The 27,087-nt window shown below is 43.8% G+C and overlaps 1 protein-coding gene across 5 annotated transcripts in view; it reads right to left on the reverse strand.

The window, feature by feature from the left end:
• Positions 1–248: 248 nt before the first annotated feature.
• ANXA7 (annexin A7) overlaps positions 249–27,087 on the reverse strand; it is a 33,647-nt gene continuing 6,808 nt past the window's right edge. For 2 of the 5 annotated variants that reach the window (XM_038743592.1, XM_038743593.1), the window contains exons 2-14: positions 25,189–25,243; positions 23,047–23,287; positions 22,091–22,204; positions 20,520–20,590; positions 19,853–19,927; positions 16,451–16,538; positions 16,245–16,339; positions 9,428–9,541; positions 9,025–9,195; positions 7,281–7,451; positions 7,126–7,201; positions 1,780–1,892; positions 249–658 (exon numbers count right to left, since the gene is read on the reverse strand). In XM_038743592.1, the coding sequence (XP_038599520.1) occupies positions 536–658; positions 1,780–1,892; positions 7,126–7,201; positions 7,281–7,451; positions 9,025–9,195; positions 9,428–9,541; positions 16,245–16,339; positions 16,451–16,538; positions 19,853–19,927; positions 20,520–20,590; positions 22,091–22,204; positions 23,047–23,287; positions 25,189–25,242 (1,506 nt within the window). In that variant the 5' untranslated portion in view covers position 25,243 and the 3' untranslated portion in view covers positions 249–535. Of the gene's footprint in view, positions 659–1,779; positions 1,893–7,125; positions 7,202–7,280; positions 7,452–9,024; positions 9,196–9,427; positions 9,542–16,244; positions 16,340–16,450; positions 16,539–19,852; positions 19,928–20,519; positions 20,591–22,090; positions 22,205–23,046; positions 23,288–25,158; positions 25,244–27,087 lie in introns of those variants that run through there. The other 3 variants (XM_038743591.1, XM_038743595.1, XM_038743594.1) reach the window with 3 other exon arrangements.

Below are 27,087 nucleotides of genomic sequence, written 5' to 3' on the forward strand. Positions count from 1 at the left end.
AGAACAAACACCATCGTTATTGTTATTATTATTAGTAGTACTCGGGCCAATTTCCCCTAAATGTTTTGGACTTCACTGCGTTACGCTGTGTCCTCCACCTTAGGCGCATAATATCATATACCTTTGGGGGAGTCCAATACTTGTCGTGTCATTGGGGGCCTCCCTAGATCACAAAGAGGCCGCTTCGCCTGCAAGGCAGGTCCCAGACAACACCTTTCCTGTCGGACATCATCATTCCGAGACACAGGCTGTAATGACTGTTTTATTGATTGCAGAATCTTATGGGATAAATGCACACTGTATTAATCGTGAAGTCATCGCTGTATCATGGCTTTACATTGATTTCATAGAGAGTAAAAATTACATTAGAATTAAGGCAAGAATACTATGTGCAAAACTAAGCACATTCAACCCTGACACTGTCCTTAGTAAAAAGCGGATTTGGTTGAGCTACACTTGATTTTATTGCATGCATGATAGTCGTATCTTTGCTGAAAAAGCTCTGAAATGGTCACTTTAAAAAAAAAAACGATTTTTACTGTCCCACAATAGCCAAGAGTAGACGCCGATAATCTCCACTGGTGTCACTGGAGATCATTGTACTCAAAGTCTTCTGGTACATCTGCGTGAACATTTGCTTCACTTGTACAAGATCGATCTATACAAGAAAAGAGATTTCATGATCAATCCATCAATCAATCGTATTTATTGAGCGCTTACTGTGTGCAGAGCACTGCACTAAGCGCTTGGGAAGTACAAGTTGGCAACATATAGAGACAGTCCCTACCCAACAGTGGGCTCACAGTCTAGAAGGGGGAGACAGAGAACAAAACCAAACATACTAACAAAATAAAATAAATAGAATAGATATGTACAAGCAAAATAAATAAATAAATATATATTGTACATTTATTACAGATCCTCTTTGATGAATGAGTAGATTACAGTGACAGCGGAGATAGATTCAGTGAATAACACTTTGAGTTTACAGTCATATTGTTCTTAGGACTAAGCAGTAAAGGTATGACCCTCTGCCCATAATGACATGACCCGATGCAAACTAAGATAGCAATTATTCGGTTGCTCTAGATTTTATAGGCCGGCAAAACTTTCCACTTGACTTTGTGGAGACCACATACAAGAATTCTGATTAAACACCATTCAACAAAATCGCACTGTTCAAGCTTCATTTTAAAACCCTTTGGGGCTAGAAAAAGTTCAATGTAGACGGTCTATTGTATGCAGTTTTACTGCCACAAGACCAAAAGCAAGAGACATAAATAATAGTAATAATGATAGCATTTATTAAGCGCTTACTATGTGCAAAGCACTGTTCTAAGCACTGCGGATGTTACAAGGTGATCAGGTTGTCCCACGGGGGGGGGGCTCACAGTCTCAATCCCCATTTTACAGATGAGGTAACTGAGGCGCAGAGAAGTTAAGTGACTTGCCCAAAGTTACATAAATCCAAGTTAAGGCTCTTCAGAGAGCATTCCAAGCAAGATTCACCCTGTGAACCACCTTTCTTACAAATGTTTTCTCTGCTCTTCCAACCGACAAAAAAAATCAAATCCCACTCACGCTGAGTTTGTACTTCAAGAGCCTGATAAGCTTCTATTAAAAGGCCCTCCAGTACCCCAGCATAAAAACCGGGACTTCCTGTGACAATTTAAGGAAACCAAGCAACACCCATCCTTCCAGTGCATTTGGTGCGAGACCCAGTGAAGTAATGCAAGTTCAAAAATGCCACTGAAATCCAGAAAGGAAGGTCTCACTCACCTCACTGCGGGTGACGACAATCCGCACGAGACTGGAGTCATCTGTGCCGGCTCCTTTCATGGACTGGTAAAGTCGCTCGGCAAAGAAGGCTGGACGGTTCAGGGCGCATTGCACTGAAAGGCATTGTTCGGTTTCATTTAGGGGATGGTTGGACTCTTTTCAGACTCTAAAACTCTGTCCCCCAGTTTCCGTCACATTCGTTCCCCTCCAACTGCTTTCTATTACAAATCTCACGTGCCACGCACACATCATTCCTCTGTTTTCTCAGTGCTCACTCTTCTTTTTGGCTACATTCGGCCTGATGACCTCCTTCCCAAACTGCTTCCTTTTTCTGTTCGTCGCAGTGCTTTCATTGACTTGAGGCACATGTTATGGTAGAGAAACGTGCCATTGAGAACGTGAGCCATGTTTCTACTTGGGACAAGTACGCTGCCACAGCAGACCCTCTGGCCACTCAAAAGGCACTAATAATAATAATGGCATTTATTAAGCGCTTACTATGTGCAAAGCACTGTTCTAAGCACTGGGGAGGATACAGGGTGATCAGGTTGTCCCACGTGGGGCTCACAGTCTTAATCCCCATTTTACAGATGGGGTAACTGAGGCCCAGAGAAGTTGAGTGACTTGCCTAAGATCACACAGCAGACATGTGGCGGAGTCGGGATTCGAACCCATGACCTCTGACTCCAAAGCCCGGGCTCTTGCCACTGAGCCACGCTGCTTCTCCAATGATGGCATTTGTTAAGCACTTACTATGTGCAAAGCACTGTTCTAAGCGCTGGGGAGGATACAAGGTGATCAGGTTGTCCCACTTGGGGTTCACAGTCTTAATCACCATTTTACAGATGGAGGTAACTGAGGCCCAGAGAAGTGAAGTGACTTGCCCAAAGTCACACAGCTGACAACTGGAGGAGCCGGGATTTGAACCCATAACCTCTGACTCCAAAGCCCATGCTCTTTCCAATGAGCCACCAACTGAGACCCACTAATGTGGAAACACTCACACAGACCCACTGTTCTATCTCCAGAATCTAAATCTAGCTTTTTCCAAGTGAACTCCACTGAACTGCATCCCCCCGCCAAAAAAAAAAATTAGTCCCCTTTGCATCAAACTTCCCTTGTAGACACTAAGCTTACTGCGGGCAGGGAACGTGTCTTCTAAGTCTGTTTCACTGTACTCTCCCAATCACTTAGTACAGTGCCCTGCATACAGTAATGCTCAATAAATATGAATTGCTAACAAAATGAGGCTCCTAGAATGTGCTTTGCTAAGCAACATTTTTTCGTAGGTTTGATGCAATTCATTTCATGTGGACACAACTGTTGACTCATATTTTTTACACATTTCTTTTTAGGCACCAAGTGGGAAATGTGTTCAAAAGCCATTAACTGAAATCCCCCAAAGTCACAAAAATGTCAGATAACAAAATGATCCTTCCCCTTTTAGACTGTGAGCCCACTGTTGGGTAGGGACCGTCTCTATATGTTGCCAACTTGTACTACCCAAGCGCTTCGTACAGTGCTCTACACACAGTAAGCGCTCAATAAATACGATTGATTGATTGTTTGATTCCCAGAAGGTGAAAACTGAGGGATGCCTTTTCTGGGGTAGTGTGGAGAGCGTTGGCCTGAGAATCCGAGAGACTTGGAGTCTAATAAAAATAACTGTTAACAGTTAATATGGGCCAATTACTGTACTAGGTGCTGAGGTAGATAGGATGTAATCAGATCAGCCCCAATCTCTGTTCTGAGGGAGAACAGGCATTCAATCCCCATTTTACAGGTGAGATAACTGGGGCCCCAGGAAATTAGGTAACTTGCCCAGAGTCACGAAGGAGGCCAGGCGGATCCCGGATTAAAATTTAGGTCTCCTGTCTTCCAGTTCTGAGCTCTTTCCGCTATGCCTAGCTGCTTCTCATTCTACTAATGACTGCTTTAGCGGTAAAACGGGCAGAACTAGCCTTTCCCTGCCCTTCCTAGAGACTAGGAAGAGGAGAGAAAGCACATCGATCATCTAAAAAATATTGAATGTCACTTAATGACTTGGCAGTGGCCTAGATATAAATATAAAAAATATATTGGAGAAGCAGCGTGGCTCAGCGGGAAAGAGCACGGGCTTTGGAGTCAGAGGTCATGGGTTCAAATCCCGGCTCCCGCTTTTAGACTGTGAGCCCACTGTTGGGTAGGGACTGTCTCTATGTGTTGCCAATTTGTACTTCCCAAGCGCTTAGTACAGTGCTCTGCACATAGTAAGCGCTCAATAAATACGATTGATTGATTGATTGATTGTCAGCTGTGTGACTTTGGGCAAGTCACTTCACTTCTCCGGGCCTCAGTTCCCTCATCTGTAAAATGGGGGTGAAGACTGTGAGCCCCATGTGGGACAACCTCATGACCTTGTATCCCCCCAGCGCTTAGAACAGTGCTTTGCACATAGTAAGTGCTTAATAAATGCCATTATTATTATTACTATTATTATAAATAGGAAACCATAGGGTTTCCACCCAGGACTCAAGCAGTCCTATCAGACACTAACCTCAGCCTCCCTCAACCATGTCAGAGCTAGCAAGCCCCTCTGCTGGTGTCAGACTGAAGCCTGAATTACTCTCCCACCAGAAACAGGTGTTTCTTCTTTTTAAAAAAAAAAAAATCATGTAAGGGACTGTGGCAATTTGCCATTTGGAGAGAGGTGCCTGAACCCTGAATAATAATAATAATTATTAATAATAATAATAATGGTATTTGTTAGGCGCTTACTGTGTGCCTAAGCACTGTTCTAAGCGCTGGAGTAGATCCAAGGTAATCAGGTTGTCCCACGTGGGGCTCACAGTCTTAATCCCCATTTTACAGGTGAGGGAACTGAAGCACAGAGAAGTTAAGTGGCTTGTCCAAGGTCACACAGATGACAAGTAGCACTAGAACCCACAACCTCTGATTCCCAAGCCCGTGCTCTTTCCTCTAAGCCACGCTGCTTCTGAGGTCCTTAAGGATCACCGCTGGGGACTGGTTATATGGGGAAAATCCCATTGAAGCAATTTTCCCCTTCACAAAAAAGGCAGAAAATTGTAGCACTAACTTCCCCACCATCTGGGGACAACAGAAAAGACTGCCACTCCTCAAGCAACAGAGCATCCGGGAACAATTAGCAAATCACAAGACTTCACCTGAACAGAGTCAGAACTATTCTTTACCAGGGAGAAGCTTTGCAATTTGCAACGGCCCAACTGAAAATCACAAATGAAAGTCTCAGAAGAAGGAAGCAAGCAGTGCGAATAATGCCGTCGGCCAGCCAGTCTCCTGGGAATGAAGACCGGCAGCCAATCCAGCACTTAGAACAGTGCTTTGCACATAGTAAGCGCTTAACAAATGCCATTATTATTATAAGTAGGAAGACTGAAAAAACTGGAATGACATCTTCAAAGTTCTAAAGATTGACTAGAAAGTGGTATAGATTTTTAAAACAGAATAGGTCAAAAGTGATACAGGTTTTAAAAACAGAATAAGTCAAACCTGCTGTAAAGCATTGTGACCAGAATACAGATTCCTATGGGATGTTCCTGGAACAGGATTGTCGCCAGCCATAGGTATCGCGCAAAAGCCTCCTTGGAGTCAAAAGCTAAGATCATTACTGACATTCAAATGTGTGGTATTACTTCCTTGGGAACCGAACAGCTCTGAGGCTGCCAGATGAATTATTCTCTGTCTCGCTCATTCTTCCGGCAAATCACCGATCTCTCTTTATGTCAGTTTCTCTGCATTGATTAAAATAGCCTTTGGAAACTTTCCTGCTCTTGGGGTGGCAGGTATTTATAGTCACTAATGCTAACCTTCCCCTTCCTACCACGCACACTGGAATTATTAGATTGATTGTTATTCCTGTAAACTCATTCGATGGTAAACTCCTTGATGGCAGGGGTTATGCCTACCAACTCTGTTGTAGGAATTATTAGATTGATTGTTATTCCTGTAAACTCATTCGATGGTAAACTCCTTGATGGCAGGGGTCATGCCTACCAACTCTGTTGTAGGAATTATTAGATTGATTGTTATTCCTGTAAACTCATTCGATGGTAAACTCCTTGATGGCAGGGGTTATGCCTACCAACTCTGTTGTAGGAATTATTAGATTGATTGTTATTCCTGTAAACTCATTCGATGGTAAACTCCTTGATGGCAGGGGTTATGCCTACCAACTCTATTGTATTGTATTCTCCCTGCAGCTTAGTACAGTGCCCTGCACGTAAGTGCTCAATAAGTACCACTGATGGATTGATTTTAGATACATACACAAGTGTCAGAAATCAAACTCTTATTCTGAAAACATCTGAGTGAATTCAAATGAAGAGAATCTTGTCATATTGGACAAAATACAGATAGCACTTGACTAAATGAAGCTCTGCAGACCTTGACTTCCTTTTGGACTTTCTATGTTATAGAGGAGGGTTACAGTCAATCAATCAATCAATCGTATTTATTGAGCGCTTACTGTGTGCAGAGCACTGTACTAAGCGCTTGGGAAGTACAAGTTGGCAGTCCTATCCTCTAGCCAACTGTTAATACAATGCTAAGGGAATACTAGGATAAATCTTTTCAGACTTTTGCAGGATGGCTACATTCCGTCTCTTTTGATTTCAAAATAATTTAGCATTATTTTTATTACTATTATTAATGATGATAATAAAAATAATATTTGCAAAGCTCTTACTACGTGCCAAGCTCTGAACTGAATGCTGGGGTAGATACCAAATAATCAGATGGGGCACAGTCCCTGCCGCACATGGACCTCACAATCTTAAGTGGGAGGGAGAAAAGTCAATCGTAGTCAGTCAATTGTACTTATTGAGCGCTGTGTGCAGAGCACTGTATAACAATAATAATAATAATAATAATAACAATAATCATGGTACTTGTTAAGCACTTCCTCGTGCCAGGCACTGTATTGAGCACTGGAGTGGATACAAGCAAATCAGATTGGACAGAGTCTCTGTCCTATCAGGGGCTCACAGTCTCAATCCCCATTTTACAGACGAGGTAACTGAGGCCCAGAGAAGTGAAATGACTTGCCCAAGGTCACCCAGCAGGCAAGTGGCAGAGCCAAGATTAGAACCCAGATCCTCTGACCTCCAGGCCTGTGCTTTTCCCGTTAGGCCACCTTGCTTTCCCAACTTCTCACTTAATTCCCGCCCACTGGCTGTTCAATAAATGCAGGACAGGCCATAGACCCTTCCCAGGGGTATTTAAAATTCCTCCTTCCGTATTAATATCTTGCATTTAACAAGAATCACTGACCTTTAGCCCCACTCTCACATTTTTATCAAACACACACACGCCACAAAAGTTTCTTACAGATTGTCTTCAAGCCATTTTCCACATTTCCAGAAAACTCCCGGCCAATGCTGCTTAGCAAATCACGGTTAGCCATCTGCAAATCAAAGTTACAAGGATTACAATATTGTCACCGATGAATGGGAAGCAAGGTCTCCAAAAGAAGGAATTGGTACCCTGGAGTATGCTTCCATGGTGGCTTTCAGTTGTGGAAAGCTTCTCGTGGCCAGGACCATGTTGAAGGAAGATTCATCTGTCCCCAGTTTGCCTTCACCTGCTTGGTAAAGCCGCTGAGCGTCTGCCTGAGCCATCTGCAGGTTCACTGTCTGATTCTCATCACGATTACCCTGCAAGGGAAGCAAGACAAGGAATCGAGCCCCATAAATCCTGTTATTCTTGGGGGCAGGGGGCAACTCTTGGACTACTAGCCAGGCTAGAATTACTTCTGGATTAAAGAAAAAGAAGAGACAGACTAACTTATCAAAAGCTACCTCTTTATGTCTAAAATAGGGCAATCCTATTTCTTGAAACATCATCAAAGGTAGGAGTTAAATCTGTGCCTCTGGATAAACCATCCCACTTCCTTAGAAATTCAAATGCAATAACACAAATTAGCTTTCATTTTTTCTTTGCAAGAATCACCTCCATTCCAACTTGGATGCCATCATCATCATCAATCGTATTTATTGAGCGCTTACTATGTGTAGAGCACTGTACTAAGTGCTTAGTACAAACTCCGCTAAAGAAATGATTTCCTTCTTTCCATCCTCTGAAACTCCACAGAGTAATGCCAGTTTCCCCACTGCTTCTCCAATCCCGGCTCTACCACATGTCTGCTGTGTGACCTTGAGCAAGTTACTTCACTATTCTGTAAAATGGGGATTGAGACTGTGAGCCCCACGAGGGACAGAAACTGTGTCCAACCCGATTTACTTGTATCCGCCCCTCAGTACAGTGCTTGGCACATAGTAAGCGCTTAACAAACACCATTATTATTATTATGGAAAGTTCTGCTGGATGACTGGACAGCAACTCAGCCCCAAATTCACCCAGGACCACTGCCTAAGCGGATCTGGGACCCAAGGTTGCTCACTTAAAGAAGGATGGGTGACACTGCTCATAGCTAAGAGGACTGGATGGGCTGAACCAAGGAACAAAAGAGCATAAGAAATACCAGTTCTTTTGTATGTATTTATTACTCTATTTATTTTATTTATTTATTTATTTTACTTGTACATATCTATTTATTTTATCTTGTTAATATGTTTTGTTCTCTGTCTCCCCCTTCTAGACTGTGAGCCCACTGTTGGGTAGGGACCGTCTCTATATGTTGCCAACTTGGACTTCCCAAGCGCTTAGTCCAGTGCTCTGCACACAGTAAGCGCTCAATAAATACGATTGATTGATTGATTTGTCTCCAATTACGGTAACCAGATGCTTAGAGAAATAACGTGCTGGTTGTCCTCCATGAAATGCCTCCTAATGATCATGGATGTTATAACACCCCAAACTTTTCTCTCTCCACCCCTACTTTATCTCTCAGAATGAGTTACGTAATTCCATTGCTAGAGCTTCAAAAAGAGGGCACTCTCATCTCATCCCATCCTTCCTTGGTTAAAAAATCCAAAGATTTAGAGCCTAAGCAGTGTAAACAGACTCATTGTTACTTAACTCTACCAAATCAACCTGGATACCAAGGTGGTTATAAGACTGAGTTACTGTCAAATAAAACTCCGTACTATCAAAGGAACCGAATACCTAGGTGTTAGAAGGGAGGACGTTGGCAGTTCATTCAATCGTATTCATTGAGCGCTTACTGTGTGCAGAGCACTGTATCAGTTAATAGTGATGGAAACCACCCAAAGGAAAGGCCCGTCCTTCCTTAGATGTCCTGGCTTCTGTTTAGAAAGGGAAACTTACCTGGCACATGGATATAAGTAACCGTTCAAAATGTCCTGAGGTATCTGACCTAATATCCTTTTCAATATCTCGCCCAAATTCGGACTGATAACACCTGATGATATCTTGAATCTCCTGATTTGTTCTGGTGCACAAAATTTCAATCAGCACTCGTTCCTGAGTGCCTGCTCCCTTTAGGAAAAGGAAAAAGGCAAATTATGCACACACCTTAAAACAGCTCAATTCATATGATCTCCAAATTTCCAGAAGAGTTCTTAAATTCAGATGATAGTAAATGACTTTCAGTTAATGACTAATAGGATAGTAACCAATTACTGTCTTTCGATAAACCAAGAAACAACTCCCATTCTTATGGTTTTGCAATAACGTGGGTATGGAACATTTGATGTACATTCTACAGTACCTTCATTGCATTACGCAAACTCCAAGCATCATAATATGTGGGAGGCATAAATAGGGCAAGGATGAGTTCCTCCATATTTCCACTTAACTCGGATTTGAGATCCTTGATTAAATCCTGTCAAATGCAAACACAGGCTAAAGTTAAGCCAACTCGCCAAACCAAATATGCATCATGCAGTTGGCAAAAGTTATGTACAATGAGGCTGGAATGATTTTGGATCCCTACATGAACTTTCAAATTTGATTACAAAAACAGGAAATATGAATATACTGCCTCGCACACACAAAGAAGCATGAGCCTTATTATTATTATTTACTTATTTTCAGTAAATAGGCTAAAGATGAAGAGCTGAATTTGAACTCCTTAAGGTCAGAGATGTAACAGCAATCTAAGTAATCTCTAAACCTCGGTATAAAAGGACAAATCTAGGACACTAGTTTTTTAAGGCTCTGAGGAGCACCTTTGTAACTCTGAACTTATTAGGGGAAAAAGAACATTTTTCAAGTTTTGAAAAAGATTTCCCAAGATGATATCCTAACAACTATTTTATAGATGGGATTTGTGTGGTGCTCTACATTTTAACTTTTGTCTACCTTTCCATACTTCTACGCATACTGCATGCAACTAGGGTAGGGGAATCTTCCTTTCCATACACATGGATAAGACATCTGAACACATTTAACCTGGCACTTCTAAAAATAGTTAAGGATTCTGTAGCATAGAAGTGAGAACCTTACTTCCACATCTCTTCTTGATTCAGCTACTTAAATGAGGACAATTGAATTATTCCAACAAAATTACAACCTCCCCTAATTTTATAGTCTCCCTCACTTCCTGCCTTCAAGACATCTCTACCTGGATGTCCCGCCAACATCTCAAACTTAACCTGTCCAAAACAGAACTCTTTATCTTCCCACCCAAACCTTGTCCTCCCCTTGATTTCCCTGTCACTGTAAGACAGCACCACCATCCTTCCCAACTCACAAGCCCTTGACTCATTTCTTTCATTCACTTTCATTCACTTTTAGACTGTGAGCCCACTGTTGGGTAGGGACTGTCTCTATATGTTGCCAATTTGTACTTCCCAAGCGCTTAGTACAGTGCACTGCACATAGTAAGCGCTCAATAAATACGATTGATGATGATGATTCAACCCGCAAATTCAACCTGTCACTCAATCCTGTCGGTTCATCCTTCACAACATCGCTAAAAGCTGCCCTTTCCTCTCCGTCCAATGTGCTACCACATTAATCCAAGCACTGCTCCTATTCAGCCTCCTTGTTGACCTCCCTGCCTCCTGTCGCTCCCCACTCCGGTACATACTTCACTCTGCTGCCCCGATGGTTTCTCTACAGAAACGTTCAGTCCATGTTTCCCCACTCCTCGAGAAGCTCCAGTGTTGCCCATCCAATCAATCAATCAATCAATCGTATTTATTGAGCGCTTACTATGTGCAGAGCACTGTACTAAGCGCTTGGGAAGTACAAATTGGCAACACATAGAGACAGTCCCTACCCAACAGTGGGCTCACAGTCTAAAAGGGGGAGACAGAGAACAAAACCAAACATACCAACAAAATAAAATAAATAGGATAGAAATGTACAAGTAAAATAAATAAATAAATAGAGTAATAAATATGTACAACCATATATACATATATACAGGTGCTGTGGGGAAGGGAAGGAGGTAAGATGGGGGAATGGAGAGGGGGACGAGGGGGAGAGGAAGGAAGGGGCTCAGTCTGGGAAGGCCTCCTGGAGGAGGTGAGCTCTCAGCAGGGCCTTGAAGGGAGGAAGAGAGCTAGCTTGGCGGAGGGGCAGAGGGAGGGCATTCCAGGCCCGGGGGATGACGTGGGCCGGGGGTCGATGGCGGGACAGGCGAGAGCGAGGTACGGTGAGGAGATTAGCAGCGGAGGAGCGGAGGGTGCGGGCTGGGCTGGAGAAGGAGAGAAGGGAGGTGAGGTAGGAGGGGGGCGAGGTGATGGAGAGCCTTGAAGCCCAGGGTGAGGAGTTTCTGCCTGCTGTGCAGATTGATTGGTAGCCATTGGAGGTTTTTGAGGAAACCATCCACCTCTACATCAAACAGAAACTCCTTACCATTGGTTTTAAAGCACTCCACCACCTCACCTTCTCCTACCTCACCTCACTGCTCTCTTACTACAACTCAGCCCACACACTTCATTCCTCAGTGCCAACCTACTCATTGTACTTTGATCTCATCTATCTCACCGCCGACCTTTTCGCCCATGTCCCGCCTCTGGCCTGGAACGCCCTCTTCATTTCTTTATATCTGAGAGAGTATACTGAAGGCACACCTCCTCCAAGAAGCCTTCCCTGACCCAGCCCTTATTTCCTCTTCTCCCACTCTCCTCTGTCCCCCCCTGATTTGCTCCCTTTATTCACCTCTCCCTCAGCATTTATGCACATATCTGTAATTTACATCAGTTTTTTGTCTCCCCCTCTATACTTTAAGCTCTTTGGGGTCAGGAAACTGGCCTACTATGTTATACTGTACTCTCCCAAGTGTTCTGCACACAATAAGCAATACGGCTGATTGATTAATCTCACTAAACATTTCCATATTACCTTCCTTACTCTTGTCAGACAATCCTGTCTCCTACTCTGATGTCTGATGTTAAATTTGGAATTTCTATCCAAAAGAATCCCAGGATCTTACACATTAAGTTTTTTATGTCATCACTGCTTATGTTGGCCTTTAAAGGGAAAAAGGAAAGTGAATCGAGACTGTCAAAAAGAACTGGGTGCCAATGTGGTATGAGACTTCAGACCAAACTAAAGGTCTACAAAGCTGTAGCTTTATGGTGGTGAGATCCGAACCGCACACAGGTCCCATTTACGGACCAGACTCGTTATCAAGTGGCAAGACAAGATCATAATAATAATAATAATAATAATTATGGCATTTATTAAGCGCTTACTATGTGCAATCATGAACAATGAAGTTCTGGAACATGGAAAGTCTCCTAGCACTGAAGCTCTGCTCACCTAAACACAACTATCCTGGGAGGGACACTTGAAGAGATTGAGTGACAGCAGGATACCCAACCACTGCTGCATGGAGAGAGAAAATTCGGAAATCAAAAGCAAGGATGAGAGAGGAAACTTTTTAAAAGGCACAGTAAAGCAGAGCACCAGAAAATGCTACATCCCAGGTGGAAACTAGGAGTTGATCAGCGAGGAGTATTATTAAGAAAGGAGCGGCTCTTTTTCGAGCACAAGCTGTAAAGGAATGAGAAACAAGGGAGAAAAGAAGTCAACAGCTCCAGGCATGACAAACATTAAACCTGAATCCTAACCCCAGCTCCGCCACTTGCCTGCTGTGTGACCATGGTCAAGTCACTTAACTATTCTGTGCCTCGGTTTCCTCATCGGTGATATGAGGTTTAAATCTCTGTGTGCACCCTGATTACCTTTATATCTACTCCAGTGCTTAGTACAAAGCACGGCACACAGTAAGCACTAAAAAATACCAAAATTATTATTAGTAATAATGATTAAAATAAAAATTAAAAAATAGGACATGGGTCAACCTTTTTTTGACATCCTACTGAACAGTACAGCACCTGTATATATATGCATATATATTTGTATGTATTTATTACTCTATTTTACTTATACACATTTATTCTATTTATTTTATTTTGTTAATATGTTTTGTTGTCTGTCTCCCCCTTCTAGACTGTGAGCCCGCTGTCAGGTAGGGACCGTCTCTATATGTTGCCAATTTGTACTTCCCCAGCGCTTAGTACAGTGCTCTGCACACAGTAAGCACTCAATAAATACGATTGAATGAATGAATTAATGAATAAAAGGTCCACTAGATTGTAAGACCCTTGAAAGCAGGGGTCCTGTCTACAAATTCCATGTACTCCTCCAAGTGCTTAGTGCAATACTCTGCACTAAGTACTTCTCAGTTCTCTGAGAAGCAGCGCGGCTCAGTGGAAAGAGCCCGGGCTTGGGAGTCAGAGGTCATGGGTTCTAATCCCGGCTCCGCCACAAGTCCGCTGTGTGACCTTGGGCAAGTCACTTAACTTCTCTGAGCCTCAGTTACCTCATCTGTAAAATGGGGATTAAGACTGGGAGCCCCCTGTGGGACAACGTGATCACCTTGTATCCCCCAGCGCTTCGAACAGTGCTTTGCACATAGTAAGCGCTTAACAAATGCCATTATTATTATTATTATTACTTTGCACACAATAAGTGGTCAGCAAGTACCACTGCCTGATCTACAGCCTGGATCCGACAAATGAGCCTGTGAGTCCCCCACTTGCCTTCTAAGTCCTATAAACGCTCATTGCTGAGTTTCATTTCCCCATCTGTAAAATGGGGATTAATAGCAGTAATAATGACGGTATTTCTTAAGCGCTTACCGTGTACCGAGCACTGGACGAGGACTGCGTCCAACCCTACGATCTTGTCTCTACCCCATCGCTTAGAACAGTGCCTGGTACGTAGTAAGCGCTTAACAAACACCACAGTTACGATTGAACTTTTAACACCCGACCCTGCTCTTGCCTTAAGAGCAAGTGCTTAGTACAGTGCTCTGCACACAGTAAGCGCTCAGTAAATACGATCGATTGATTGATCGCCTGAGTTGAGGGTGATTGTCCCAAGACTGGTTTAAGTCAGGCCCCTCGACACTGTTTTTCACCCGGCCTCTGGTTTGCTCTGTGGCCTTGAAGGAATTATTGCCTCTTTTCTGTGTCTCATTTTCTCATTATGTATATATGTTTGTACGTATTTATTACTCTATTTATTTTATTTGTACATATTCTATTTATTTTATTTTGTTAATATGTTTTGTCTTGTTGTCTGTCTCCCCCTTCTAGACTGTGAGCCCGCTGTTGGGTAGGGACCATCTCTATACGTTGGCAACTTGTACTTCCCAAGCGCTTAGTACAGTGCTCTGCACATAGTAAGCGCTCAATAAATACGATTGAATGAGTGAATGAATCTAGGCCGTTAGCTCGTTTTGGGCAGGGAGCAAGTCTGCCAACTCTGTTGTATTGTACTCTCCCAAGCACTTAGTTATAGTGCTCTGCACACAGTAAGTGCTCAATAAATAATACCAACGATTGGTGTCATCTTTGAATAAAAAAGACAACGATAGATACATAGATATAATGGCAGATAGTGATACCTATGTATACTATGAGAAGCAGCATGGCATTATGGTTAGAGCACGGGCCTAAGAATCAGGTCATGGGTTCTAACCCTGGCTCTGCCACTTGTCTGCTGTGTGACCTTGGGCAAGTCACTTAAATTCTCTGTGCCTCAGTCAGCTCGTCGGTAAAATGGGAATTGAAACTGCGAGACCCACGCGGTACAGGGACTGCGTCCAATACGATCTGCTTGTATCCATCTCAGTGCTTAGTACACAGTAGGCACTTAACAAATATCATTGTTATTATTATCCAGGCCATTATATAAAATGCCATGCCCCAATTATTAGCATTATTCCAATTCAACCATTTAAACTTTGAGGATTCTAGCATTAGTCTGGTAGCACCTGCATAATTTGGCTTTGCCTTTTGGCCAATTTCCGTATCTTTCAAATTCTTTTTTGAAGGCCACCTAATTCAGCCCCATCATTTTCATCACCATCATTATCCTATTTGTCAGTTGCTTACCATGTGCCATGCACCATATATTCTCTTCAAAAGCCTTGCTTGATTTCCTACTAGATTCCAGTGGCACCCTTCTCATCGAGTCACTTCCCTGCTGGGAATTAGTCTAATGAGTTCTCTGACTTTTCTGAACTCGTTATCTTTCTTCCAGTTTTTAGTTTACTACCTTTGTAATTTTTAATGCCCATAAGTTCATTAAGGGCAGGGAACATATCTGCTAATTCTGTTGTACTGTAATAATAACGATGGCATTTATTAAGCGCTTACTATGTGCAAAGCACTGTTCTAAGCGCTGAACTCTCCCAAGTGCTTAGAACAGTGTTCTGCACATAAGCACTCAGTGTTGATTCAAAATCAACGCTGATTTTGATTAAACACGCAAATTCGTGAAGCGTTCCATATTTTTCCTCCAAGAGGCCTTCCCAGACTGAGCCCCCTCCTTCCTCTCCCCCTCGCCCCCCCCCCCATCTCCATCTTACCTCCTTCCCTTCCCCACAGCACCTGTATATATGTATATATGTTTGTACATATTTATTACTCTATTTATTTATTTATTTTACTTGTACATATCGATTCTATTTATTTTATTTTGTTAATATGTTTGGTTTTGTTCTCTGTCTCCCCCTTCTAGACTGTGAGCCCACTGTTGGGTAGGGACTGTCTCTATATGTTGCCAACTTGTACTTCCCAAGCCCTTAGTACAGTGCTCTGCACACAGTAAGCGCTCAATAAATACGATTGATTGACTGATTGTTGATTGACCGATTCAGATCCACAAGTCTGTACCTCCTGTGTAAGTACCACCTTACCCAAACTGTCTTCCATTTCATAACCCCCTCTTCTCTCCACCCTCTTCACATTCAAGCAATGAATGAACCTGAGTTTCTGCCTGTCAATGGGCCCTTGTATGCGTTATTGATGACATTTCAGGGAACACTTCCATAGGGGGCTTGGACTTCACTCTCCTGCCTAGCCACTTAAATCTGGTTCCCAGGATGTCCCCGACACCCTTCCCATGCCACTGGTACCGACAGCCACCAGCTCTTCTTCCACCCTCTTCTACTTCATGAAAGCTGCTATCTTTGTACACAGTAAGAACTGCTATGTGGCTCTCCCACACATCGCAAACTCTGCGGCTCATCATTTCTCTGTCAAAAAGAAAAAAAATACCTTGCCATACATGGTCTTAAAAGCTGCTTTGATTTTTTGTCTTTGATCATTGGAGCGGTTGGCAACAACATCCACAATCGCCTGTTCATCAGTCCCTGGGGGAAACCATACACATTAATTTGAGGAGGGAGTCCTCCAATTGCATTATTCACTTTTCAAATGAACTGACATGAATAAGACTTCCGTTACCAAGCCTTTTTCCTTACCAAAACCCTTCATGGCCTTTCGAAGAACTTCTGCATCTTTCAAAGCATCAAAGTTGGCAGCAGGTCGGATTGTGCCCTGAGTCGCTGGCTGAAAATATGAATTAAGAATCAGAACTCTCACTGTGGAAGGAAGTTTACCTCATTAAGCATTCAGAGAAAGATTTCCCTGTTGACGAGTCCAGGAACAAAGTACTCGTCAAGGGGCCAAAAGATAATCAAGCCGCGTGGCCTGGTGGAAAGAGCAGAGGACTTGGAGTCAGAGGACCTGGGTTCTAATCCCAGCTCTGCCAATTGCTTGCACTTAAATACCATTTAAAAAACCCCTACAAAACATTGTCAGGCTTTCACTGCCAGAGTATTTCTGCACGTCAGCGTCATATTGGTTTGGAAACCAGCACTGCGAAAGTGTGTGTACGTCCCAAGATGACTTGTTTTCTCCAGTTCTCTCCAGCACAGAGTTTGGGGGTCTTAGCTAGATCCTTCGCCTCAGTTTTGTCCTACGTAAAATCAGGGCAACAGTTGCCATCAGACAATAAATGTTCACTGCTCTGAGGTTGTCATGTAAAAGGCACAACCACTGTGTAGTATAAATTTGGAAGGATACAGGGAATATTTCACGTCAGGGAAATGCAGAAATCACACCAACAGGAAAGTTTGGAGAGGACAGACACAAGATCAGACTTAAAGAAAAAGCATCAGAGTTTTGCTGATGCTATCTTTACCAAGTCAAGTCCATGAATGGAGATGATTATTGGACACTTATAAGCAATATTTTAGAATAAGCAAAGCAGCAGAAAGCCAAAGTGATAACAGAGGTAACTTATAACTAAGGTTCAGCAGCTCATATAGAAAGAAAGAAATCAAGCCAACAAAGATGCTGGATATGAACAGGAAAGAGGAGGGTACATGAAAAAGTCTGAAAAATTGGGACTGCCTTAGCATGGATTTTTATACGATCTTTTGGAACTATGCTCCCAAATGGATCATAGCACTTGGGTATAGATCCAGGTGCATAGGTGATGCAGAAAAGAGAGTGACTAGGGTGGAGAAACGAAAGGTTTGTCAGGGAAGACTTCTTGGAGGAGATATGATTTTAATAGGGCTTAGAAATGTGGGATATGAAGGCAGAGAGAGTCCCATGCAGGAAGAGAAGAGAGATGAGATGGAGGTACAGCAAGTACAGTGGTGTTAAAGGGGTGAAATGTGTGGATGGGGTTGTAGTGAGAGAGAAGTGAGGTTAGGCCTTTTCCCTCCCCCTTTTAGACTGTGAGCCCACTGTTGGGTGGGGACCGTCTCTATATGTTGCCAACTTGTACTTCCCAAGCGCTTAGTACAGTGCTCTGCACACAGTAAGCGCTCAATAAATACGATTGATGATGATGATAGGCAGGAGGAGACAGTTGATTGAGTGCCTTAATGCCAATGGCAACGAGTTTCTGTCGCATAAGGAGATGGAGATTTCCGAAGAGTTATGAGGAGCAGCGTGGCTCAGTGGAGAAGAGCACGGGCTTTGGAGTCAGAGGCCATGGGTTCGAATCCCGACTCCGCCACATGTCTGCTGTGTGACCTTGGGCAAGTCGCTTAACTTCTCTGGGCCTCAGTTCCCTCATCTGTAAAATGGGGATTAAGACTGTGAGCCCCACGTGGGACAACCTGATCAGCCTGTATCTTCCCCAGCGCCTAGAACAGTGCTTTGCACATAGTAAGCGCTTAACAAATGCCAATTATTACTATTATTCCGAAGAGCGAGGAGAGGGGAGATGAGTGCGGAATGATTTTTTGGAAAAATGATCCAGGCAGCAGAATTAAGCGTGGACTGGAGGGTGGGAGAGGCTGGAGGCAAGGAGGTCAGAGAGAAAGTTGACGCAGTAGTCAGAGAGGGAAATGACAAGTGTTTAGACCAGCTGGGATGGAGAGGAAGGGGTGGGATTCTAAAGACGTTGTGAAGACTGTTTTTAGACTGTGAGCCCACTGTTGGGTAGGGACCGTCTCTATATGTTGCCAATTTGTACTTCCCAAGCGCTTAGTACAGTGCTCTGCACATAGTAAGCGCTCAATAAATACGATTGATGATGATGATGAAGGTACAACAGACAGGTTTGGTGCCAGGCTGAATATGTGAGTGGAATGACAGATGAGCTGAGGATAACGCCAAGGTTTATGGGCTGTGAGACAGGCTGGTGAGGACATCTGCAATGACGGGAAAGTCAGGGAGAGGAAAGGTAACTCTCAATAGTTTTGGAGCCACCTTTGTGCTGCAGCGTGGCTTAGTGGAAAGAACCCGGGCTTGGGAGTCAGAGGATGTGGGTTCTAACCCCAGCTCCACCACTTGTCTGCTGTGTGACCCTGGACAAGCCACTTAACTTCTCTGGGCCTCAGTTGCCTCATCTGTAAAATGAGGATTAAGACTGTGAGCCCCACGGGGGGCAAGCTGATCACCTTGTAACCTCCCCAGCGATTAGAACAGTGCTTGGCACGTAGTAAGTGCTTAACAAATACCATAATTATTATTATATATTTTAAAGCATTTTGCAGAATAACTGAAGAGCAGAGTAGCCCTTGAGCTCAGAGATCTGAGTGAAATGAAAAGCAGAACAGATATTTCCAATCATTTGCAGAGCAGCCTCTCACACCACCAGCCTGTACAACAGTCCCGTTCCCCCTCATTACAGATCCGGTTTTCCTTCTCTTTAACATAGGGATATTTTTTCCTTCATTGAATAAGCTTAATGTTGAAGACTGTTTAATTTCAGCTTCCAAAATTTGAGTCTAAACTATAGGCCCAACAGTCTATACCTTCAAATTACTCAAACATTCCAAAATTAGGTAAAATTACAAACCTCAATTGCGATTAACAATTTATTAAAGTGAAGAGGTGATTGAAATGATCATTTTCAGCTTCTGAAAAAATTAGTTTCCAATTCCAAAACTAACATTCAGTACCTTCTCTGAAAAACTGCGTTCTAAAAATCACACATTTCTGTCCTTGAACATTAAAATCAGCAGGCAAACTTGACTTTTACAAGTGCAGAGTAATGACACACTCTTTGCATTACAGTTCCTGTCAGAGCCCTGGTTATCTTCTGAAAAACATTGTTCCATTTTTAAAATGAACAAGAAAGAAGAATATTCAGGCTTGGAAGAGCAAATTATTAGGTTATATGGGGGAGTTACAGCTCCAGGACACGAATAAACAGGAAGAGATCAAAGATAAACGAACTTTCTTGAACGTTGTATATGGAAGCCTCAACGTATCATGTAAATCACCTCTTGGAATTGCCAAGAAGGGCATATTTTTTCACAAACAGAAAAAGAAAGCATTCTGGAAATACGACCACGAGCGTCATTCGAGCCTGATAATTCATGCCACCGGCAGGTGCACATAAAAGAAACCTTACTCACTTCACTCACTTCACTGTTAGAATCCAAAGAAAGAGGAGAGAAAACAGGAGAGGAAGGAAAGAATTCTGTATTCATCTGGAAGAACAGAGTAATTTCAGGTAAACAGAATGGAAGAACATAAACATCTATCATCCTGAAATAGCTCTAGAAAGCTATTTCCCAACCGAGTTCACTTTCATCCTACAATATTGAGTAAATGCCACAAAGCAATAAAAGAAAAATGGAACTGCTAACACCACCTGGGCTCTTTACCACCACGTACACATACAAGATTTAATCCGGGATCTGAAAGAAGAGAGCAATCTATTTGATCATTAATATCACTATCCAAGACAACGTACGGTATTTGATAGCTCCCACCTCAGGCTATATCTACCTTGATCCTTTTTGTCTTGCCATATTTGACAGAACATAGCCAAAGACTGGACTTAACTGGACTGAGTCATCAATCTGCCCCTGTGCATGCTAAATTATGTGCTATCAATACTGTCCCATCTCATCAATCAATTGTATTTATTGAGCGCTTACTCTGTGCAGAGCACTGTACTAAGCGCTTGGGAAGTACAAGTTGGCAACACATAGAGACGCTGAATCTGCCAATCCTAACCCACTGAAAAACTTTCCATTAACCCCACCGGCTGGGTTTTCTTGAAAAGAGAGAACGTACCATGTGAGGAAACTGGGAAGGCGCTTGTCCACCAGGATATGAGGTAGGAGTTTGCCCTCCAGGGAATCCACCTAAATATCAAAAAACCACTCATCAGTTTTCTTTTGGGTGAATCTGCCAATATATCACATTTACTTGCGTAACTGCTCCACTTTCCCCTTAATTATTATAATGTCAAAACAGAGATGGGGCTATTATGTGGGTCATAAAAGAATTGGGTATTACAATAAGGGATAGGAGAAGAAAAAAGGAGGAAAGGAGAGAAAGAAGAAGAAACAAAGAGAGAGTTTCCCAATGGGTTGCACACAATAGGTACTCAATGAATTAACTCCCCACCTCCCTCTATGCTGTCCTTTCCTCCCTACTGATGTTGCTCCTCACTCCACCCCCCTGCACATGGCTATCGCTGATTACAATTATGTGGCACAAAAATATTTTATTCCTCCTCAAATGTCCGTGAGGGGCAATAATGGGTGGAGGCAGTTACAAGACTAAATACAGCAGACTGATCAACATTTACTTGGAAATGGTCAATCAACCTTATGTTTATCCTCAATGACAAACTTACTGTTTTTTCTTAAAGTGCTGACGGTATTAAAATGCAAGCCCCTGCATTACAAGAAAGGGTCTGCATTGCTAGATTTCATGCCCATTGCCTTTTCTAACAGGTAGTAATAATTGTGGTATGTGTTAAGCACTGCCTCTGTGCCAAACACTGTACTATGGACTGGGGTAAATACAAGATAATCGGGTCCCACACGGGACTCGGTCTGAGTAGGAAGGAGACTAGATATTGAATCCCCATTTTGCAGCTGAGAGAACTGAGGCCCAGAGAAGGTAAGTGACTTGCCCAAGGTCACCAAGCAGTGGCAGAGTCAGCATTAGAACTCAGGTCCTCTGACACCCAGGCCACGCTGCGCTCTTTTCCAAACTGGAAGCACATTAAAAAGCGCTTAGTACAGTGCTCTGCACACAGTGAGCGCTCAATAAATACGATTGATGATGATTAAAAAAACAACTTTGATGCAGGAATGTACTTTTTATTATGATTTGGACTTTTTTTAAAAGAAAAGTGATTACTCATTTCCAACACGCTAAAAGCTAAAAAAATTTCATCATCCTAAATTGATTTAAAATTCCATACAAAATTGTTGACAATGTTGTTAAGCTCTATACACTAAATATAGAGATATGATGACGATGATGATGGTATTCATTAAGTGCTTACTATGCGCCAAGCACTGTTCTAAGCACTGGGGTTGCTACAAGGTAATCAGGCTGTCCCACTTGGTGCTCGCAGTCTTAATCCCCATTTTACAGATGAGGTAACAGGCACAGAGAAGCAAAGTGACTTGCCCAAAGTCACACAGCTGACAAGTGGCGGAGCCGGGATTAGAACTCGTGACCTCTGACTCCAAAGCCCGGGCTCTTTCCACTAAGCCACGATGCAATTCCATTTTATAATAAGACTCTATATTGTGATAATTGCCCATTACTTTAGCTGTGCAAACCGCAGTCGAGAGAGGATATGCAACTGTTTCCCTTAGGGCAAATAGCTAACAAAAACTCACCTGGAATCTGTATCTGAGCTGGGGCACCCCCTCCATAGGCCTGGGACGGAGGTTGTGGATATCCCCCAAATCCTGCTCCACCAGGTGGAACACCAAATCCTTGCCCTGGAGGAGCTAAAAAAGAGAGCGAATCAAATCTACTGTATTATTAAATCAGACCTTAAGGTCTTAGATAAACTGAAACAGAAGACGTGTTTAATATTAACAGCCTGCAAGCAGCTGAGAACATCTTTAAGGAACAGGGTAAAACTGTCTTATCCCAATGTATCTGTTCCTTCTTCACTTACTTCAATCCAATGTTCCCTTCGCTAACTCCTCCACAAGGACCTCTGGGTCTTTCTATTCAGCTATTTCTTTTTCGTGACTCATTTCTCTTGCTCGTTTATGGCAAACAAGGTCATGCCTGGGTATTTCCGCCCCGATGCCAAGATGCCAGCTCACTAAATTCCTTCCCACAACCAACCCATCTGGCCAGCAACAACAACTAGAGAGATGGTACAGGAGTGGTGACTGGTGTACGTCCAAACACCTCCCTCCAACACCACCCTCCCCCCCACACCCCCTGTTGCCAAACTCTCAGCCGAGCCCCGCTGCTGCCTCCTGACCCACTCTCGTTTCCACGGGAACTTTCCCCTCCATCCGTAAGCCTGAGGATGCCCCGACAGCCACCCCGAGGAGGAATTCGGTTTTTCTCTTCAGCGGGAAGCGGTCCTGTTTCTAGGAAACTGAAGTGACTCAACACGATATCAAGTACTTGTCTTTTTCAGGCCAGCATCACTTCGCAACGGATTTTTTTAGTCCCCACCCCCCAATTCTGCTGCTCTATGCCAAGATAGGCCAAAACAGGGCCTGCTGGTTCCTCCTCGGCTCTATCCAGAACGGGAGGGCTGGGGAGGAAGGAAGCGACTGGTCCGACTAATCCTAAACCCCCAACGAATCCAGATCCTGCTACTCACCTCCGGGATAGGACGGAGCCCCTCCTGGCTGTGGTGCCCCCGGGTAACCACCTGGAGCCGGGTAGCTTCCAGGTGCAGGGTAACCCCCGGCTCCGGGATACCCGCCACTGGGTGCCTGGGGATAAGCACCTCCTCCCATCGGAGGGAAGCCACCAGGATAGGGATACTGGCCGGCGGGGGGAAACTGGCCGGCGGGGGGATACTGGCCGGCGGGGGGATAGGAAGACTCCTGACCTGCAGGCTGAGAAACCAAAAAAAATAGAGTCAAGTGTACCTGCCGCCTCTGCTTCAGGCTGATCCATTTTAAAGACTGGCAGACAGAGGAAAACACATAATCCACGTCTGTCTTGTTGCTTGCTTTAAGGCTAAGTATCTTACGCATTGTGCCCCTGAACTATTTACCAGTCTACCTCAGCTGGATTAGGTGCAGTTCTGCACAGAGATAGGGGATGGCAGCCTAGCTGATGGAAATCAATCAATCAATCAATCGTATTTATTGAGCGCTTACTATGTGCAGAGCACTGTACTAAGCGCTTGGGAAGTACAAATTGGCAACACATAGAGACAGTCCCTACCCAACAGTGGGCTCACAGTCTAAAAGGGGGAGACAGAGAACAGAACCAAACATACCAACAAAATAAAATAAATAGGATAGAAATGTACAAGTAAGATAAATAAATAAATAAATAAATAAATAGAGTAATAAATATGTACAACCATATATACAGGTGCTGTGGGGAAGGGAAGGAGGTAAGATGGGGGGATGGAGAGGGGGACGAGGGGGAGAGGAAGGAAGGGGCTCAGTCTGGGAAGGCCTCCTGGAGGAGGTGAGCTCTCAGCAGGGCCTTGAAGGGAGGAAGAGAGCTAGCTTGGCGGAGGGGCAGAGGGAGGACATTCCAGGCCCGGGGGATGACGTGGGCCGGGGGTCGACGACGGGACAGGCGAGAACGAGGTACAGTGGGGAGATTAGCGGTGGAGGAGCGGAGGGTGCGGGCTGGGCAGTAGAAGGAGAGAAGGGAGGTGAGGGAGGAGGGGGCGAGGTGATGGACAGCCTTGAAGCCCAGGGTGAGGAGTTTCTGCCTGATGCGCAGATTGATTGGTAGCCACTGGAGATTTTTGAGGAGGGGAGTAATATGCCAAGAGAGTTTCTGGACAAAGATAATCCGGGCAGCAGCATGAAGTATGGATTGAAGTGGAGAGAGACACGAGGATGGGAGATCAGAGAGAAGGCTGGTGCAGTAGTACAGACGGGATAGGATGAGAGCTTGAATGAGCAGGGTAGCGGTTTGGATGGAGAGGAAAGGGCGGATCTTGGCAATGTTGTGGAGCTGAGACCGGCAGGTTTTGGTTTTGGAAAGAGAATTAAACAGAGTCACGACCAGACTTTCGGTCCCAGTTCATTAGGGGAAACTACTGATTTTTAGCTTTTCTGAACCTCATTTTCTTCATCTGTAGTCGACGAACGAAAGCCAGGTTCCCTCGCCCTAGCACAAATGGTTGCCTATAGTCTAACCATCTCTTCCCTATAGTGGTGGGGGACTATGGACTGGTAACACTGTCATTCAGGTTTTTCACCCAGAATCTTTCTTCCTCCTCCTCCTTACCCCACCCCCAACCAAGCCACTGGAAGATGCCAGCTGGCGAATGAGTGACTTGGGGATGTCTCCAATGGACCCAGATTTATGCCGTGAAACTCGAGCTGCAAATCCAGTCTCCCTAAGGGAATAAAGCAGAAATCCTCAAGATCAAAGAACTGATTCTGCCCCTCAGGTTTATTATGAAAACAGCCCTTTCATAAACCCCTCAGGTTTATTGTCAAACAGTGATTCACATCTTCAGTATAAGCAAAATAGACAGACTGTATCAAATGAACACATTTGTGAAATGCGTTATGTAAGTGGAGCTGAGAAACACACCTTCAAGAAAATCGTGGGTAATAACGCCTCAATTATCAGGTCACTACGGCTCTTGTTAAATTTCTCTGTTGCTTTATGACTGTATCTTTATTAAGCCAAGCAGTTTCCACGCAACTTAATGAAATGAAGAATATGAGCTGTCAGGGGCTGATCCTACCCCATGCATGCACACAAATAGATCTTACCCAAACTTTACCTGGTTGAAGACAGTGAGAGGCATACTTACAGGGTATCCAGGGAAAGTTGGGTAGCCTGTCGGCGGGTATCCTGGGTACGACATCCTATTAAAAAAGAATCATTTCCTGTGAGAATACGATTCCTCAATTCTTTGAGCTAGAAAACGCTCAGTGATTTTATAAAGAATATCTTTTAGGAAGAAGAGGCATTCCGCACTTAAGTAAATCAAACACGGAAATTGGGGGATACGCATTTTCTTTAAATCTATTTTGCCGCATAGCATCAGAGTGATAAAAACCAGGATCAGACAATGTGTTTACTGGGAAGAGTAATCTGCCTCAGTCTCTACAAAAAGGGCTGTGCACATGTAATACAAAGTTTGGATGAATGTAATACAAAGTTACAAAGGTTGGATGAGATAGTATATCCTAATATTTCTTTCACGTACCTATGCAAAAGTACAGAAACACACAGCACATTTTTTCTACAAAAAGAATCCCAAATTGTCAACTTTAGGATCGAAGGTTGGCTGGGAGACTAAGGAGGATTTATACAACCTTCCAACCCGACCTGTCCCCGGAGAAAGAAACTAAGAAGCACTGGACATTTATTTGATGACAGGGGCAGAGCCACTCTTTAAAATATACCACGCTTCACTTGCCTTTCCCAAGCCTTTCCCGCTGTAATTTTCAACTATGAATTGAGCATCGACTGTGACTGTATTTTTCACCCCTCCCTTTTACAAACACCAGTGTGATCTCATCCAGACATGTGTGAGGCAGGGTGAGCTGATTGGATCTATTGCGTAAACTAGATGAGATAATCATAACTTTAGGGGTTCTGTCCTTTCTACCCCAAAAGTCTCCAATAGGATCGTGAAAATCTCACTTCGTGGCGGAAGGAGACCCAATAAGCCGTAGGGGCCCAGTAGTTGGGAAGTGGAAGAGTTGAGGAGAGGCAACCCAGCCTCTTCCTCTTACTCTATAATTGCTGTGATAGCGGCTAAATTGGCTTTGTAGGCTGCTTCCTCTTTATTTATACAGAAAAAGTCAAATATTTGGATTTGAAGACGACCCTACTGAAAGGGCTTAGAGTTGCAGGAGGAGTACTAGAAGTCGTAACCACTAAGAGTCTGTATGCAGAGCACTGTTCTAAGCACTGGTGATTGTGGAATACACCCAGAGGAGCTTAGCAGGTGGAAGAGCTTCCTGACCTAAGTTCAACTGCAACAGTAACAGGAGGAGCTAGTACAGCCCACAGCTGTCACTTCTCAGTGGAGTCCACAGTCCTGGAAAACAGCAGGTGCTTAGGCCTCTAAGTGATCCATATTTTGGGAAGCTCCAGATGGGACGGGAGTGAAGCCCCCAGGGGCAAGGTCACAAACTAGCCCGGCCCAGTGGATAGAGCACAGGACTGGGAGTCAGAAGGTCCTGGGTTCTAATCCTGAATCCTCCAACTGTCTGCTGAGTGACCTCAGGAAAGTCTCAACTTCTCTGTGCTTCAGTTACCACACCTGTAAAATGGGGGTTAAGACTGTAAGCCCCACGTGGGACGTGAATGGTGTCCACCCTGGTTATCTTGTATCTACCCCAGCACTTAGTACAGTGCCTACCACTGAGTAAGCACAGTAAAGAAATACCATTAAAAAACACACAACAATCAATCAATCAATTGTATTTATTGAGCACTTACTGTGTGCAGAGCACTGTACTAAGCGCTTGGGAAGTACAAGTTGGCAACATACAGAGACAGTCCCTACCCAACAGTGGGCTCACAGTCTAAAAAACAAAAAACCCCACAGAAAGAGCACACGAAAGAGGGACAGATACAGCCAGTTAGAGAGGAGAGAGTCAGCAGAAAGGAAAAAAAGGCAGAGAAGGAAATTGATACTGAAAAAGAAAGGAAAAGCTGGTGGGATACGGTGAGGCAAAGGAGAAAGCAGAGGCGA

The sequence above is a fragment of the Tachyglossus aculeatus genome, chromosome 3, assembly GCF_015852505.1.
Source record: "Tachyglossus aculeatus isolate mTacAcu1 chromosome 3, mTacAcu1.pri, whole genome shotgun sequence".
Lineage (NCBI taxonomy): Eukaryota > Metazoa > Chordata > Mammalia > Monotremata > Tachyglossidae > Tachyglossus > Tachyglossus aculeatus.